Genomic DNA, 16,368 nt, shown 5'->3' on the forward strand with positions numbered 1-16,368 from the left:
TGTGTTCTCAGATCCCAAATGCTCCAGCAGGAGGTTTTACAGGCTCAGTTTGTATTTAGCAAGTCAGTTCAAGTTCTACCTGCTTTATTCCTCCCAGTTTGTAATTGAGGCAGGATAAGCAAATTCAGGCTTTCTGCACTCTGCAGTTCTTTTGTCAAAATTGTCTTCTAGAGAATGCCTTTGCCTTTGATAGATTTATATAATTGTATTACAAGTTGTGGCAGTTAACAATCATATTGATGACCTTGTTTTCATAGAATGCAGTTCACTTAGTGACACCAACTGGGCCATACAGACTGCTGTTTAAAGACACAAAAATACTTTTCTCTGTCAGCATAGAAAATATTGCTTGTAAAACTCTTAAGAAAGAGGATTACATTGTAGCTTGTTCTCTGATTTGAACAGAAATTTTAGGAGAAGGATTGGTTTGGCTGAAATGATTACATCATACAAGATTGATATCCAGCATATATTGTTCCTTTAGCATAGTAGTTAAAGGAAAAAAAAAGGACATAAGAGGATTACTGATCAGTCATTAATGAAGTATCTGACACTTGTATTTTCCCATTTGCATTTAGATTCTTTCTTTGTCTCATTTTCTTTTTATTTTTGTTCCTGATGGGGGTCTGTCTAGCTTCAGAAATTGAATTTTATATTAAATCTTGATGTTATGTGTTATCAGAGATGAACTTTTAAGAAATTGACTTCTCCTATTTAGAAATATTTAAGAAATAGGCCTCTCCTATTGCCTAATATTTACAAGATGTTTTATTTCACAGCTACTTAGGGAGGCTACCTGTAATGTTAGAAGAAATTGAAAAAGGATTTTTGCTACCAAAAGGCCTTAGAATTTGAAAAAAATTGAAAGCATTTGAAAAAAATTGTGTTTATATTTGGAAATTTCTCGTACAATAGGAAGGTTGCTTCTAGAGAACAAATGGTTGCACATTTTCTTCACCTCTGCAACTTAATAAATGTAAGACAGACATCAAAGCAAAGTATTAGAATTGATGTATGGGAAAATTGTCAATGTATGCACTTTTATTACTACTTTTTACTGGGGTAGTGCTCAAATTCAGCTTTCCTTAATTTACAGTAGGCCACTGTCCTCTTTCCATGGAAGAATCAAATCAGACATCACCAATTTGATTGGGTTGCCCACATTCCAATTTCCACTTCCACCTCCTTTCCTTTCTGTCATCCAGTGAAAAAGCGTAGCAAGCCAGCAGAGCTCACTCGAACTACTTGTTTTCAGAAAGAGAAAATAGCTCAAGTCTTTCACAGGGTGAGAAAACAGCTAAAATTCCTCTCACAACAGGCCTCTTAAATGTTTCTCCTGGCTGGATGTCACCATGCTTGCTTACAAAATGGGTGCATACATGTCTCTTGACAAAAGATTTTTAGGTACAAGTGATGCATACAGTATTAGGAAATTTTATCTTAAACATATTAAATCATTGAATGCACAGTATTTTGTAGGTTAAGGAGATTAATTTCAACTGCTTTATCATTCGCTTAAGGCAACAAGCAATTATAAACAGCATGATGTGTAGATAATAGATTATTTTTTCTTTTATATATGATTGTCTTAGTTTACTATATGCAGTCATATAAGATGCTAATTTTTAATACTTCTTTAGCTACAAGAATGCATGTTTGCTTTCTCCTGATTCACACAGAACAGATGGATGCTTGACTGCCTGCTAATCCACAGCTGGAATGGTTTCAGCGGTTTCCACGTTGCTGGGTTAGAGTGGCTTTTCTAGTGGACTGAGAGGGCAGCAAGAGAGGGATATCATTATTCATCAGTATCCCAGTGGGATCACTGCCAGCAGAGATTAATTTTTTCTGTTATGCTTGTAAAACAAGCTCAGGTGGAGTCTCTAATCCTCAGGGCACGGGTGGCAGATCAAGGAAGATGCTACAAAGCTAGTTAATTTTCAGATTCTAGGGGAAACAGAAGCTCTGTTAGATGTATAAATACATGATTGCAAATTTAAGTAGCTCAAATCCAAATGGGATCTTCCTAGACATCTGGTCCTGAAAATCTCTGTTTTCTTTGTCTTTTAAAAGAAGTTCTTGAAACTTTATGCCAGAGGCAAAATATCTTCAACTCTCTTAATCATCAGTTATCATTCCATTTTTTTTTTTTATACAGATCTTACAGTGTATTTTAGATTACTGTCTTTATTTACATGTAGGCAAGTGTAGGAACACTATCTGTGTAGGAACACTGAGTTTACAGTGTTTTCACAAATTTGTGTGCAAATATGACAACCACCAAGAAAAATTACCACTTACCATCAGAAAAGGATTAGATTTGCCTTGCATGGTACATCCTATTTTGGTAATGGCATGTCCTGTTAAGGTCCACTGTGGTACAAGGGCATTTTTCCCATGTTATTCTTGGTATCAGACCTGTTGTCATTTGTAACAGAAATGTTGATGGAACTCAAATCAAGCATCCCAAAAAAATCACAAGTTGTCTATTTGTTTAATAGACTTCACATATTTTTCCTTTACTGACTTTTTTGTTTCCTCAGTAATGACCCTTCTTTCTCACCCTTGTAATTACCAGTGATTTCCATCCATGTAGTTCCTTGTAGCTCTTGAGTTGTTCAAAACATTGGGTTAGATTTTCAGGCAATGTTAATTCACATAGTTACACTGAAATGAATGGAGACGTGCCAGTTTTTATCAGCAGGGAACTACCCTTATTGAAATTTACTTGCAACAGCTGTCATTTCCTCTTAGAGTTGTGGGTTTTTATTATTATATTAAACTATTTTCATTTTAAAGTGCTCAGAGTGAGACCAGTAGCATTGGCTTGCTGAAAAGACATTGTGCATGTAGGCACCTTCCAAGTTTCCCATATATTTCTGCCAGTTTGTATTGTTCTTCTGTTATTCTGGGCTTGAGCCTCTCTTGAGCACAGGCTGCTACTCATTTCACCACATGATGACAGGTATTCACGCCTGTGAACTTTTTATTCCCTTTTGTCTCTGGTCACAGAGTAGTCTAGATCCGGAATTTAATCCAGTACAAAAATGCAGCAGTGTGCATTTGTGGCTCCCCACTAGGGGACCTGCCACAGGTCAGCAGATTTGAAATCTGGTTTTCAGCACACAGAGCTTTTCCAGCTTGCCATTAACATATACAGTAAGGAGGGGCCCCGTTGCACATAAAGAATTAGTAGCGCTTACTCCTGTGTCCGTGCGGAGTGGCATTAACTTAGTGCAGGGATCTGTTAACTTCTTCCCTGGGTCTGGGCTCTGCACTGACAGATCCCAATGCAGGATCAAAGCCAAAGATGGAAAATGACTGATCGCTTTCCCAGGGAAAGCTGGGTGCCAGCATTTGCTATTCCAGTTTTTATTGCTATCATCATCTCAGTCAGCAGTTGGGCCAGCTGATGCAGCCAAGCTCAATTTCAAAATGCAGACATCCAAATGGATCTGAAGTGGAGTTCTCGTGACAATGAGACTTTTGAATGTATATTCAGAGAGATTTTCCCAGTTTCCTGTGAGCAGATTACTGAGTTCATGCACTGAAAAGCTGTTCTGTAGTAGTGCAATACAATTTGTTTCAGTACAACCAAAACCAGTCAATTTTAAATCTTTTCTATAATATGACTTGAGATTACAGGGAAAGTAAGCTGTGGCTCACTGCCCTATCTAGGTTTTAAGATGAAAATAACAGAGCATGATAACACATTCAAAATGTGCAGGTTTGAAGCATTCTCATGAGAAATAATCAGAAAAATCAGGCATTTTGGAGAGGCAAAAACTCTAATATACCATTTACAGCAATAAAATGTAGTAATTCTCTCACATTATGAAAATTCACTTTATAAATGGAATTTTTACCATTCCATTTATATTTATTTGCTGTGGTCAAAGTATCTTATTCTAGGTGAATAATGTGTATTCAGTACCAGGTGTTTGTTCTTATTTTTGTCCTAATTTAGTCTTCTCCTGCATTTATTTTTTCATAAACTGTGCAAGTATTACAGGAATACTTGTAAGCAATAATTTAACTTAAAAACCAAAGAGCGAACTAAGGCCACATCTATGAAAGTTGTACAGGCTTAATACTATGAAAGTACCTATACATTCAAGGAAAATGTATTTTTGGGACTGGTTTTATTAGGACTGGCCAGAAGAAGTAGGACTGAATTATGACTGTGATCATAACCTTTATGAAATAAGGAATGTGAGAGGTAGAACTTAAAATCATGAATTCATTCCTTGTTGTAATGTTTTAGTAAAGTATGTAACTTAAATAGGAAAATTTCCTGAACTAGAATGGCTCTATAAGGATATTTTTAACATTAGTAAGAAAATTACAGTGATTGTATTATCTATTACTGTATCTTCCCCTACACTGAAACTCAGCTTCTCTAATATGCTTAGGAAGCTAGAGAAAAAAAAAGGAAAATCAACTTTCAAGTTAGTATAGAAGTCCTAAGAGCTTCTTTCCCATGTCAAATCATGGTTACTTTATAATAATCCTCCCCCTCCTATATGTTAGCATGCTTGCATATTCTTTTATCAACTCCATGCTGAAGCAGAGGTCTGTAATTTAACTTTGTAGTTTAGAAGTTCCCAGATCTGCCAGGTCACCCTCTGCTACTGGTAGCTAATATTGCTGACCTCCTATTGCTCTGTGAGCAGTGGCAAAGGTCTTTCAGACTCCTGACCCCTGGTCATCAGGAATGTCATCTGTAGTTTGTAGTTTGGATGTTTTAAGTAAGAGGTGAACTTGTGAAATCTAAACCCTTTAGGGTGTTTTTAAGTGATCACTCAACTGTTTCATTGCCCTAGGTTGTGCTTTTTATGATGTCTGTAATTGTAAAATTTGTGGTGTTTATCATACACTGCTATTTAAAAGCAAAAATCAAGCACTTGTCTATTTAAAGTATGAGAATACAATTAATATATTGCATATTAACATAATAATAGATTAATTAATAATTAATTTTTCTGGCCACTAACATAAGGACTAAGAATTGTAAGAACTTCTAACTTTTATGTTCTTATAAAATATGTTTGTGGGTCTCCTGATGGAAATGGGCCCATTTTAAATCATGAAGGATAGTTAAAAATTAATGTTTAAAATATAACAGATTTGCATAATTGCATGTTGATGGGTTTTACAACTTTGTCTCTTTAACTTCTCTTGTCCAGCTGGAAATTTCCAGTGTTTGTTCTGTTGAGTCTTAAATCTAGAGACAGAGCCCAGAGTAGCCCAGCCTCACTGTTTTGCTCTTACCCAGTTAATTGGGTTAATGTTACACTTTGAATTCATACCTTTTTTTTTTTAATGTATATCTATTATCTCTAAAAGTGCATTAAACACTAATTGAATAAATTTTTTTAAAGTTTCTATTTATTTTAGAAGATACTGAGCAGGTCTTTTTCCTTGGACAATGCTCTCCATTAAATGAATCTGTTTCCCTCCTTTTCCAGAGGGTGAAGAGTGGTCTGATGGGGTGCTTAAAAAGTGACTGGAGCATTTTCCTATAACCTGAGCTGGAGTGGAGGGTGAGGGCAGAGAGAGCCCCCAGTGAGTGCCCCCAGTGCCCAAGAGGGGACCCCCTTTCCCCAGGCAGGGACAGCTGGTGCCAAAGGCTGTGGCTCAGGGCTGGCACAGGGCTCTGCCTCCTGCCTTTCCTCCCTGACAGCCACCAGCCCTGGAAAGGGAGCCATGGGAAGGCCCCAGGGGGAAGGAACTGCACTGCAGGGCTGGCTCTAAAATGCTGGATGCAGTTTGATGGCACTGCCACATACGCATGTAGTTTATGGGGAGATGGTGTACAATATATGAAGACAAGGATTTTCTTTGTAAACATGGTGTCTGTGATGAGTGACAGTATCATGTAGCAAATATGTTTTAATCTTGCCTGAAAAGGGTTGTTGTCTTCTTTTGAACCATGTTTGCCAATTTTTAAGATCCCTACAAAGCCTCAGCCTGCTCTGTAGTTTAGCAGAGGCTGCCAGCCTGCCCTGAAAATCTGGAGCATTTCTTCTGAAAATTTTGTCTTAAAAGTTTATTTTTACATGCATAAAACAGAGTGAACTGGCAGAAATGAATTTTCTTTCCCTTTTAGTCTATAATATGAATTTTGAAAACACATGTCGTGTTTGTTCTTGAAACTTATAACTAGTAACATATGGTTGTAAGTGTCTTTTAACTGGAATATTGTCAGAGACCTTTTATATCTAAGAGTAAAAAAAAAACACCCAAGCATTTGGAAGTTTAAATTATGTCCCATAAAACTGAGACCAAAATGCATGCATTCAGAGGCTACCAATAAATTCCTTAAAATAGGAGTTTATAATGGCATCACTTACAAAGATAAACTTTTCAGAGCAGTAATTCTAGCAAGTACTTCTCTGATTCTGTTTCTGAATCTACATTGCTTTCTTGTATGAGCTGAAAAACCACTTATAAGTTAGGTTTCATTTTGGTTTTTTAGATTTTTTTCCCTCTTTTTAAAAGCACATTTCCTTACTTTTATTAGTTTTCTGAATATAAATGTAAGCTTGATTATCTTCTAGCTGCCAGTCAGGATACATCTGTGTAAATGTAATGTTTTTTCTTATAAATGAAACTCACACTCAAAAATGTGACAATAAAATATACTGTAGATGTGTTGGTTAATTTAAATAATGTTCACAGTGTACACTTGTGCCACTCCTTTGTCACATAATATGGTCTTTTTCTCTTGGGAAAATCATGGGCAAAGGAAGATTACCTTGAGAGCTTTAGTTAACCAATTTCTTAAGTTTTCCTTATGATGTAGGTAACAGGATCAAATGAGATTTCTGTCAGTACATGAGTGGAGATACATATGTGTATATATATAAAATTGGAAATAATTTCAAATGGTTTTAAGTACAGAAGCTCAAGTATCCTCAAAGTAAAATTTAGAATTTTTGAATCCTTTAAAAGTCAGATGTTACCTAGCTATTCCAAATGATCAATCCTTGGTCTATTTTGCCCATGCTTCTTTTCTCTATCCTGTGTTAGGGGTTAAGTAGGTATCACCTAAATGAGGACAAGTACAGGCTGATTCAAATTTTGTATTCCAGCATCTTCCTGTACAGTGTGGCGCAATGTGGCAGGCCTGGATGCTGCACTAGAGTACTGTATCACTTTGTGCAATGGATCAAAAGACAAAAGCCAATTATAATATTACTTTTGAGCTTATATTATATCACCTATCCAGTTTTCCAAAGATCAAAATGTGCTGTTTTCACTTGGGAAAATAAGTTGGACATTGGCATGCCATTTTACTTCTGGTAGCAGAGAACTAAAATTCATAATGCATTATTAGTGTTAATTGCAAAACAGTTATACAAAATCACCCACATTTATTTATTGTAGCTTATTAATTCTATTCAAGTATTAATGATATTCAAATATCATTTTTGCAGTACTTCAGCATATACTTAGACTATTAGAGAAGTTTATGTAATTTAAATCAAGTTTCAGGTAAAGAGAATGAAATTACTGAACTAGCTAAAAATGATCCTTGTCTTTTCTCTTTTTTTATGTTAGTATTTAATTTTAGTACTAGTTTGCTGCAGTATTTTTTATACTTTAGTTTAAAAACTGTTTATTTTATACCAAAATGTTCTAAGAATTCCTTTGTCTTGATTCTTTTGACATCAGAAACTTGAAGGAGAGGAAAATATGTTGCAAGTTTATTAAAGTTGAAAATATGGTGAGAACCCAAAAAATGGTTGGGTTCACAGTATCTATATAAAGGAAAGGAACATACAGACAGTCAATTCTAAGGCAGTTTCAATAACATTGCTAAAGAAAAGACTGCTGGTTCAACTCTGGAATGTGAGAAACTATTTTTGGTTTGGTTTAGACCCTCATTGTTACAAATTAATCAACTGCTCTTTAAAGTCTAGAACTCATTAACTTTATAAGTTTTACTGTTCCCATGACTGAGCTTCACTTAAAATATTCAAGTTTGTTTTAGTAGCTTGTGGACCACAGACAGAAATGGAATTTCTGTCCACAAGTATCCTCTCCTGTAGACAAAGTGGCCAGATGTACTTACTCAAGATTTAAAATATTTTAGAAGATCTAAATGTGGTATAAGTTTATAGCTCAGCTCTCATTATAAATCAGTATTTTCAGCCAAATTTCCACTTTTTGTAGGTAGAAAGAAAATCTGGTGGGGGTTTAACCCTGTGGACCCTGTGGAGCACAGTACTCACATTGCTGGATACCTTATTTAAATTTTAGTTTGGTCTGGCTCCTCAAATGTCTGATAGTACCACAAAAGATATCTTTTAAAATAGTATGAGTTGTTTCCTTTTAGGGCTATTCTAACAGCTCAGATAAAGGGTGATGGTAGCTGTGTATTTGGAGCATGATGTTGTAGACAGGACTTTAGGATGATTCTGTGGCTGCTGTTATGCAGGAAACAGAATTCAATTACCAGAATAGCCCTTTGGCCTTGTAAAATGTAACTGTTGAGATTATGCAGGTCTGTGTGTGACATTTCTCACTGGCAGTGCAAGTTACTGTCTCCTATACGAGCACCTTGTGTCACATGCAGGTTGAAATGTAAGTCTGAGATGACTCCTGCACCCTTGAAATAATGCAGCAGTCTCTAATGCCCAAAAGGAGACATTATTGGGAAAGTCCATCACAGAAATGTAGGAGAGAGAGATGTGACATGACTACCAAATGCATAATTGTAGAATCTGTAGCTAAAATTCCTGGTTATCTCCTGGTATACACCAAGTTATGCTTAACTGTGTAGGTGCTTGTAAACCTATTGTACATGGCCTGCAACAGCTCTGGTTTAAGAGGAGAAGAAGGGAAAGTGAAAAATGCACAGAAGTGCTTTGTGGTTTAACTATGAAGCTTGTATTAAGTTTCTTGACTTTAGAATGAAGATTAATGACTGATATGTGGCTTGATCTGTTTCTTCACCCATGGAAACAAGAACAGCGTTCAGATATGATGTACTAAAACAATATATATTATATGCTGTGTGGAATAGTTGAAGCTACAGCCTTTACAGAACAGATTGAGATTTGCAATGAAAAGGAAAACTAAAATGAAAAAATATTGAGTGAACAGCAGGGCCTATTTGAGGTGATTACAAAGGATGTTTCTTTATTCTGTCTTTTCTTATGCAACCTGAAAACAGTAGCAGGGGGTTACAAGCAGAGTTCATCACAAAGTTGTCAATCACTGTCATTTAACGTTTTGCAATGGAAGATGTCTTTATTCAAGGACAGCTGGGCAAATCAGAGAAACAGATTTGCAGTTAGTAGTCTGTCCAGCCTACACTAAGCAAACAAGAACAGGGCAGACATACCGGCCTCTCACATAAAAATATAATGGACTCTGCTGACCTCGGTGCCCTCCATTCAGCTTCATTCTCAGTTGTATAAAAGCTTCACTACCCATTCTCAATTTCCTTTAATTACCTACATGATGCAGATAAGAAAATGAACCTCACTTACTTACAGTCAATGATCACAAACAGGAAATTAAGTAGGCAAGTTGTTTAAAATAAGAGGAGTGTTTTGGATGTAAATAAAACATGTGCTGGAGAAGTATTAGGGAAAATGCATTTTCAGGGGTACCAGTTGGTCTGGACTGACTTGGCTGATCCTCCTTCTTTCTGCTACTTTAAACTGCAAAGCAAAACTAAGTAAAAAATCTCCTTGGTAAATATTCTTTAAAATATCTTTGAAGGAGAAGCCAGTTAAATAAAAAGAGTGAAGCAAACATGCAGCCTTCTATAGGGCTTAAAAAGATTGTGACCTTAGGTTCAGAGAATAAATGACCACAGTTTTCACAAGAGATCTAGCAGAGACATCCAGGATTAAGCAGCAGTTGTCTTTATTCAGTCTTCACTTCTATTCTGCAGTTGAGATATGAAATAAGTTAATGACATTCTGATTTTCTTTCCAAACCTTTAATTGTCTAATGGTTACCATTCCTTTTACATTGATATCACAGTTTAGACATAGTTTCTTTGCATCATTAAAAAAAAATAGAAAATTTTGTGCTGTCACTTGTCAAGGAGTAAAACCAGCTATCTAACTGCTTTTAGGAATTGTCAGAAAAGATTCTATGTCTTAGGATATTAATGAGAGGATATGGTTCTTTGTAAGTCAATTAGGTACTTCAATTAGGTGTTCTAAAATTGCCATTTTTCTTTTCCTCACTCTTCACTGGTTACTGTTGTGAATATTTCATTAATATGGATTTGCAGGAAGTCTGATGAAATTGAAGACTAAAGTGCAAAATACTGATTCTATAGTTTAAGAGGAATATAAAACCCTGAACACTTTAAATTAATGGTGTCTGCTAAGCCTGTAGTTTCAAAGCCATTGCCCTTCAGGCTCCCCAAATGACTTTTTATTTTATGACAAAAGAAATACGCTCTCATAAATTACAGATGGAAAAGACATCACATATTATAAAACTCTTACCTTACTTGCAAGTTTTATAATTCAGAAAGATAGTTCTCACTCCAAGAGATATGTACACATGTACATGCACAAGAGGACTTTGTGGAGGGAACGATTGCAGATTAAGTCACAAAACTGATTCTTCTGCCTAAATTATTGTTCTTAGGATGTTTCTGTTGAACCTTTATTCAAAAGCAGTGGATTTCCCAAGAGGAGAATTGGCATCTCTGCCTGGGATACCAAAACAGTTGTACTTTCTCCTCTCAGCCACTATGATGTTGCTGCTTATAACTGCATTTAGCTTACATGTTGGTGGGCAGCTCCTTTTTGCAACAGTGAGAAAGTTCTTACACAGCTTTCATTTTGGAATGAATAGCATTAGTACCACTCTGGAACACAGAGAATGTTTTCACCACCTGCTTAAAATTTTGCCCTTTTTTTTGATCACTCATCATCAGTTGCTTAGACACTGACTGCTCAAAATATTGAAAAAATATTTGAAAAGAAGCATATAAGAGCTATTCCAAAGCTACTGGGTTTTGAATACTAAGAGAAAAACACAAAACCTGAAAATTGAAAATATGAGGTTTTGACTCCTTTATAGCTAACGTTAAAATGGTTTTGTGACCCAATGAGGTAGGATACCTGTGAGTCATCTTCTACTACTGAATCCATCCAATGAATATATTTATTTCATTGCATTTATTTTCCTCTTCTTTAATGTTAGTATCAGCTATGTGGAAGGAAAAATATTTAAAATCTATAAGTGTGTCAATATTTGAAAATATTATATTAGTTATTGTTTTCCCATGTGTGATTTTGATAAATAAGTACACTTTCTAAATATTTAAATGCTAGTATTTTGTGTTGAAATCTAACTGTAGTAAATTAAATGCATATAGTTTGAATGCCTCAGTAAGCAGTAATAGTTATTCTGAAGTTAATTACAATGATTAATTTTTATTTTTATTTTTTTTAAAGAATGCTGACGAGTACACAGATCTGCCTGTGAGACACAATGAAGATCAGATGAACAGCGAGCTGGCCAAACACCTTCCAATCGAAGTCAATCCCCATTCATTTGACAGTTCACACACAAAAACACACCTCTTGCTGCAAGCCCACTTCAGTCATGCCATGCTGCCTTGCCCAGATTATGCAACTGATACAAAGACGGTGCTGGACCAAGCAATCAGAATATGCCAGGTATCGTGATGCACTTCAGTATATAACTGTTTATTGTTAGTGTTCTCATGTTTTCAATATAGAGGAATCTGAAGATTTCTTGCAATCTTGTGGAAAGCTGGTACCACACAATATTATAACACCTTGTTTAGGGAGGACCTGGATGCCCAAAATGGTTTCCACTTTACAGAACTGGAGGTGAACAAACTTAGAGTGAAAGACAGTCATGCTCTGACTGGAGGCATCTACTGCCATATGACAGCCTCTGCTTTCTTTGCAACAACTTTTTATCTCTGTATTGTGGAATGTTGTATGAGAATCATTCTGGAATGGCTGTGGTCCCTGCAGATTGTTATGTTGATACCCAAGAACCTGTCTCCCCCAGGTACTTCTACTTTTCTAGCACCCAAAAGCACTATAGTCACTTCCAAGCACAAATATAATGTGTTTTGAAATCTGACTCAGGGTGAGATGCAGAGGTTTTCCCTAAGCTCCTCTAGCTAGCGTGAAGACACATCTTTTATGTCCAATGATCACAGAGTCAAAGAGCACATTTTTAAACGCAGATTTTAAACTCACCCTGGAGACTTGTGAGTTTTTACAGTTGTACTGCAGTTGCAGCCCACAGAAACTAAACTGACCATGGAGAGTACTGGTAACAAGCAATCACATGCACAGCTGCCACCTCAAAAGAATTTTAAAGCAGCAGTTGGAGTTTGGGATAGAGTGCTGCCATATCTGAAAAGCTCAGTTACAGATACAGCAGGAAAGGTGAGCTCTAGCTGTCACAGGAAACAACTGACCCTCTGAGTCTCCCAGGAGGAATTCTGCTCTTTAGCAGAACTGCACAAGGACTCATTCACAGGTTCTTGAAGATGAGGCAGCCTTCAACAAACTGCTGTTTTTATGTTTCTGAGTTTAATATCTGTAAAATAGAGCCAGTACTTCTTTCTTCCTACAGTTTTTGTTTGCTCAAATGTTAATATCCTCAGTGATCTGTTTGTCAACTACCAGACAGAAGCTTTGCTCTTGTTTGAAGCCTGTTGGCGATATGGTAACTGCAAACATCATTGTGTCAAGCCTGGCAGTTTGTAAAACTGCTCTATGAGAAACAATTAATCAGTGCTCTAGACAGAGAAAATACTGTGTGCAGTTCAGTCCAGCAATTTGGGTAAGGCTCAAACTAATACTAATAACAACAAGCTTAAAATACTAATATCAAATTAAGCAAAACTGAAATTAGGGAATGTAAGAAGCAAATAACATCACAGACGTTACTGCTACACAGTCCTAATCTTGGTAACCAGCTGTGCTTGGATGCTAGTCTTTTTCAAATATTTCAAATCAATAAAATCATGGTGCTGAAAATGTAGAAACAGCTATGCCATATATTCAGTTATTAACAGAGAAAAGCATCACTTGCTTAGGTGAGAAAATTCAGGTTTGTTTCAAAGAAACCACATACTTAAAGTTCATTTAGATGTTTGTGGAGTAAGCATTAGGGGGTTAATTACATTATTTGGGGAAAATTTAAGTTGAATACTATTTTCTGTAATTATTTTGTTCTGTTTTGCTAAGAAATGTATTTTCTTAATCCTGCTACTGCATCATATGTATCTCAGAAACAGTAGTCACTTAGAAAAAAAAAAATCCAAAATATTCAACAGTTCCTTTAAACTGAAGTAGAGTTCAGAAAAATGCCATTCCATATTATGCCTTGGCACTCCAACCTTCAGTTAACTACTATGTCATGTTATATATACAGTCATCTTAAAAAAAAAAAAAGGAAAAAAAAAAAAGAAAAACATGCAAGCACTTTTGTATTTTAAAGTTGGCACATGGTTTACATCTCTCGGGAGATTATTGGTTCCATCTTATTAGTCACGCTTTCCAAAGGGAGGTTAAAGTTCCCAGAATCTAAGCAATAGACAGGGTTACACTTTCAATACTGGTTGTTACCTTTTTCCTTAGCACTGACCTGCTGATGAACTCTGGGTCAGCAGAGGTAGAAAAAAAAAATGTTAGTTATGAGCAAAGGAAGTGAAGCCTGGGAGGATGCACTGACGAGCAGATTCAGTGGGTGCTGTTCCCTGTGTGTGAGCACGCGCTCGCGATCGTCAGGCGTTAAACACAGCAGTGGGGCGGGAATTGGTTTTTGAGTTACGTTGAATTTTTATTTTTTACTTATAAATTATTTTAGTGTTGAGGTTGTATAGCTAACCTTCAGATTGTGACCTGAACATAAAATGTTCTTTTTGCTGGTGGGTACATGAATAACAGATTTGTCATATCAGCATTACTTTTCTGTTACAAGAAAGAAAGATCTTTCAAAGAGCTTTTATAGGTGGTTATACAGCAAGCCTTTATCCCAGGTCCCCTGCAGTGCAGATTTGCCATCTCTTGCCATGATATGTAAGCAAGCCTCTTTCCATCACAGACTATTAAACTTCTCCAATCTTCCGTGGTGTCCTTCACCTGAATCAGCCTTCCCTCCCATGACTCCTTTCCTATCCCACATGTTTCATTCTCCCTTCCATTCCTCCAACATCTTCTGGGTTTTTTCATTGCTAGTGGCTTCAGGCTGAGTATTGTTACTGGTCCAGCAGAAAACCATGTTAAGAGCATTACATAGGTAAATGTAGCTGCTGGATTCCAGGTAAGATTCCACTATACTGTAATGAAAAAATTATGAAACAACTCTTAAATCATTTTTCCTTGGATGTCTTAAAAGTTTTGGCTCTACATTAGAATTCTCTTGTTTATAATTATGGCAAAATATTCAAGTCTTTAGCACTTAACAGAATTTGAGGACTTACATTGCTGTCTTAATAGGGGAATATAATTTTTAGCATAAAGAAAAAGGAAGTATATTTTGTTACAGTTTTCCTATGGTTAGCCTTAGTTAGCTATAGGTGGAGTTCATTATAGCAAGATAAAATTTAGTATTTATATACCTAGGATGAAATGCAGATTTTTTTCCTTTTATTGCAGAAATATGGGGAATAGCAGTATGTAGCCTTTTGGAATGTGAATGCCTATCTGCTCCCTCTCCCACCTCTGTAATGAATGGCCACTGAGGCATTGACTAGGCTAAAGACCCCTTCTCTACACTGAAAACCTCAAGTTAAAATCTAGTTTGTTATCAGTGACAGGCTCTCACAGATAAAGTGCAGGAGGTTCCCATGGCTCAAAAAACCTGCCTCAGCTTCCTGTGTGACCTTGGCCATTTCATTTAATTTTTATTTACTTCAGATACCATTAGTACAGTTACAATAGACAATATTTTCTCTTCAAGCCTAGCACTCTCTGTTATTTTTACTGAGAAAAGCTAGAGGTGTCATTAAGATGGTGCTGAACACTCCAGTAGCTTCTCAAAATCAAACATTTCTCCATTTCTTTTAGGAGAATGTACATTAAATAATAAAAATTCTAATGAAAATATTTCTCTAACATTTTTATAAGATACAATTATTATTGTAAAGACTATACTCCACCTTTTTTTCCTATCTTATTTAAGAATACATGAAACTAAATCTAATCTCTTTTCTGCTTCCTTTGCCAAGCCTTATATTTTGTGATTGTGTATTCAGCGATCAGTTCTTATTCTGCTGTTCCAAGACTATTGCCTATATTTGCATTAATTGAAATGGATAATTGAGGCAGTAATACCATCACTCTCAGATTCAGCAGGGCAGTCTCTTCTCAGAAATAATGTGACAGTTGTTGGCTTTGCATTGGAATTGGCCACAAGCCTCCACTTGTACTGTAATCGTTGATAAAATATTTTAAAATTGCCAGGAGTAGAACTGCCATGGAGCTCAGCCCTAACCTTTGAGAAGTGTTTACCTATGGATGTGTTAAACACATCTCAGTAGGGTAGCTGGGCATTGAGAGAAGGTGGACATGAAAACAGATTCCAAACTGCAGAAGAAAAACTACTCTGCATGGGAAATTGCCTAAATCTGTAACAAGGACCTTGAAATGCTGTCCCTAATGCCCTGTCATTCCCCATCATGTTAGTCCTCTGGAGGATCTGATTTTGGCAGGAAAGAAAAATATTCTTTATGTTAAGCACTGTGTTTTCTTAGCTAGATGGTGATGTGTATAATACTGCTTCAGCCATTCTAAACCAGTTAAAGTTGTTTCTGGTCATTTAAACTGCAACTTTTGCTATAGTTCTTATGAGGATCATCTTTGTGATACATGTTCAGAGCTGTCAAATATTGCATAAATATGCTGCCCAATTCAGCTAAGAGCTGGCTTATGTACAAAATACTTACTGTACTAAGCTGCAACTGTGCTGGGTGGGTGGTGGTGGCTCCTCAGAAGGAGAAGTAGAACACAAAAGTACTTCTGGCCATGCAAAGGAGCCCATGTTGCCATTTTGAGACTCAAAGAAAGAAAATGTCCTTTAGCTCTGCGCTTCTCATCATCCCGAAATCTCCTCAGTTCATAACAGCCACTAAAACTATTGATTTTGAGAGCCAAGTCCCTTGGATCTTTTGTTTTTCTGCTTATGAGGAGGTGGAGAAGTTTTTAAAGGTCCTAGGAGTGATTGGGGCTCATGTATTGCTTGTTGGTAGTGCAGGTGTGCCAACTGCTTGCTGGCAGGTGGTGGGAGTTACAGGAAAGGCCTATTTTACATTGTGTAAGATTTGTCCAGAAGTGTCCAGGAAAAGAGCTTTTGTGTAATGGTTGCACTGGCAGCTATAAATAAATGGGCAGC

General features: G+C 36.5%; 1 protein-coding gene across 1 annotated transcript in view; it reads left to right on the forward strand.

Annotated features, from left to right (window-relative positions):
- Nucleotides 1–16,368, forward strand: part of ASCC3 (activating signal cointegrator 1 complex subunit 3) — a 250,456-nt gene that overhangs the window by 217,032 nt on the left and 17,056 nt on the right. Inside the window, exon 37 of the mRNA XM_077176551.1 lies at nt 11,439–11,663. Within this exon, the coding sequence (XP_077032666.1) occupies nt 11,439–11,663 (225 nt within the window). The remainder of the gene's footprint in view (nt 1–11,438; nt 11,664–16,368) is intronic.

The sequence above is a fragment of the Agelaius phoeniceus genome, chromosome 3, assembly GCF_051311805.1.
Source record: "Agelaius phoeniceus isolate bAgePho1 chromosome 3, bAgePho1.hap1, whole genome shotgun sequence".
Lineage (NCBI taxonomy): Eukaryota > Metazoa > Chordata > Aves > Passeriformes > Icteridae > Agelaius > Agelaius phoeniceus.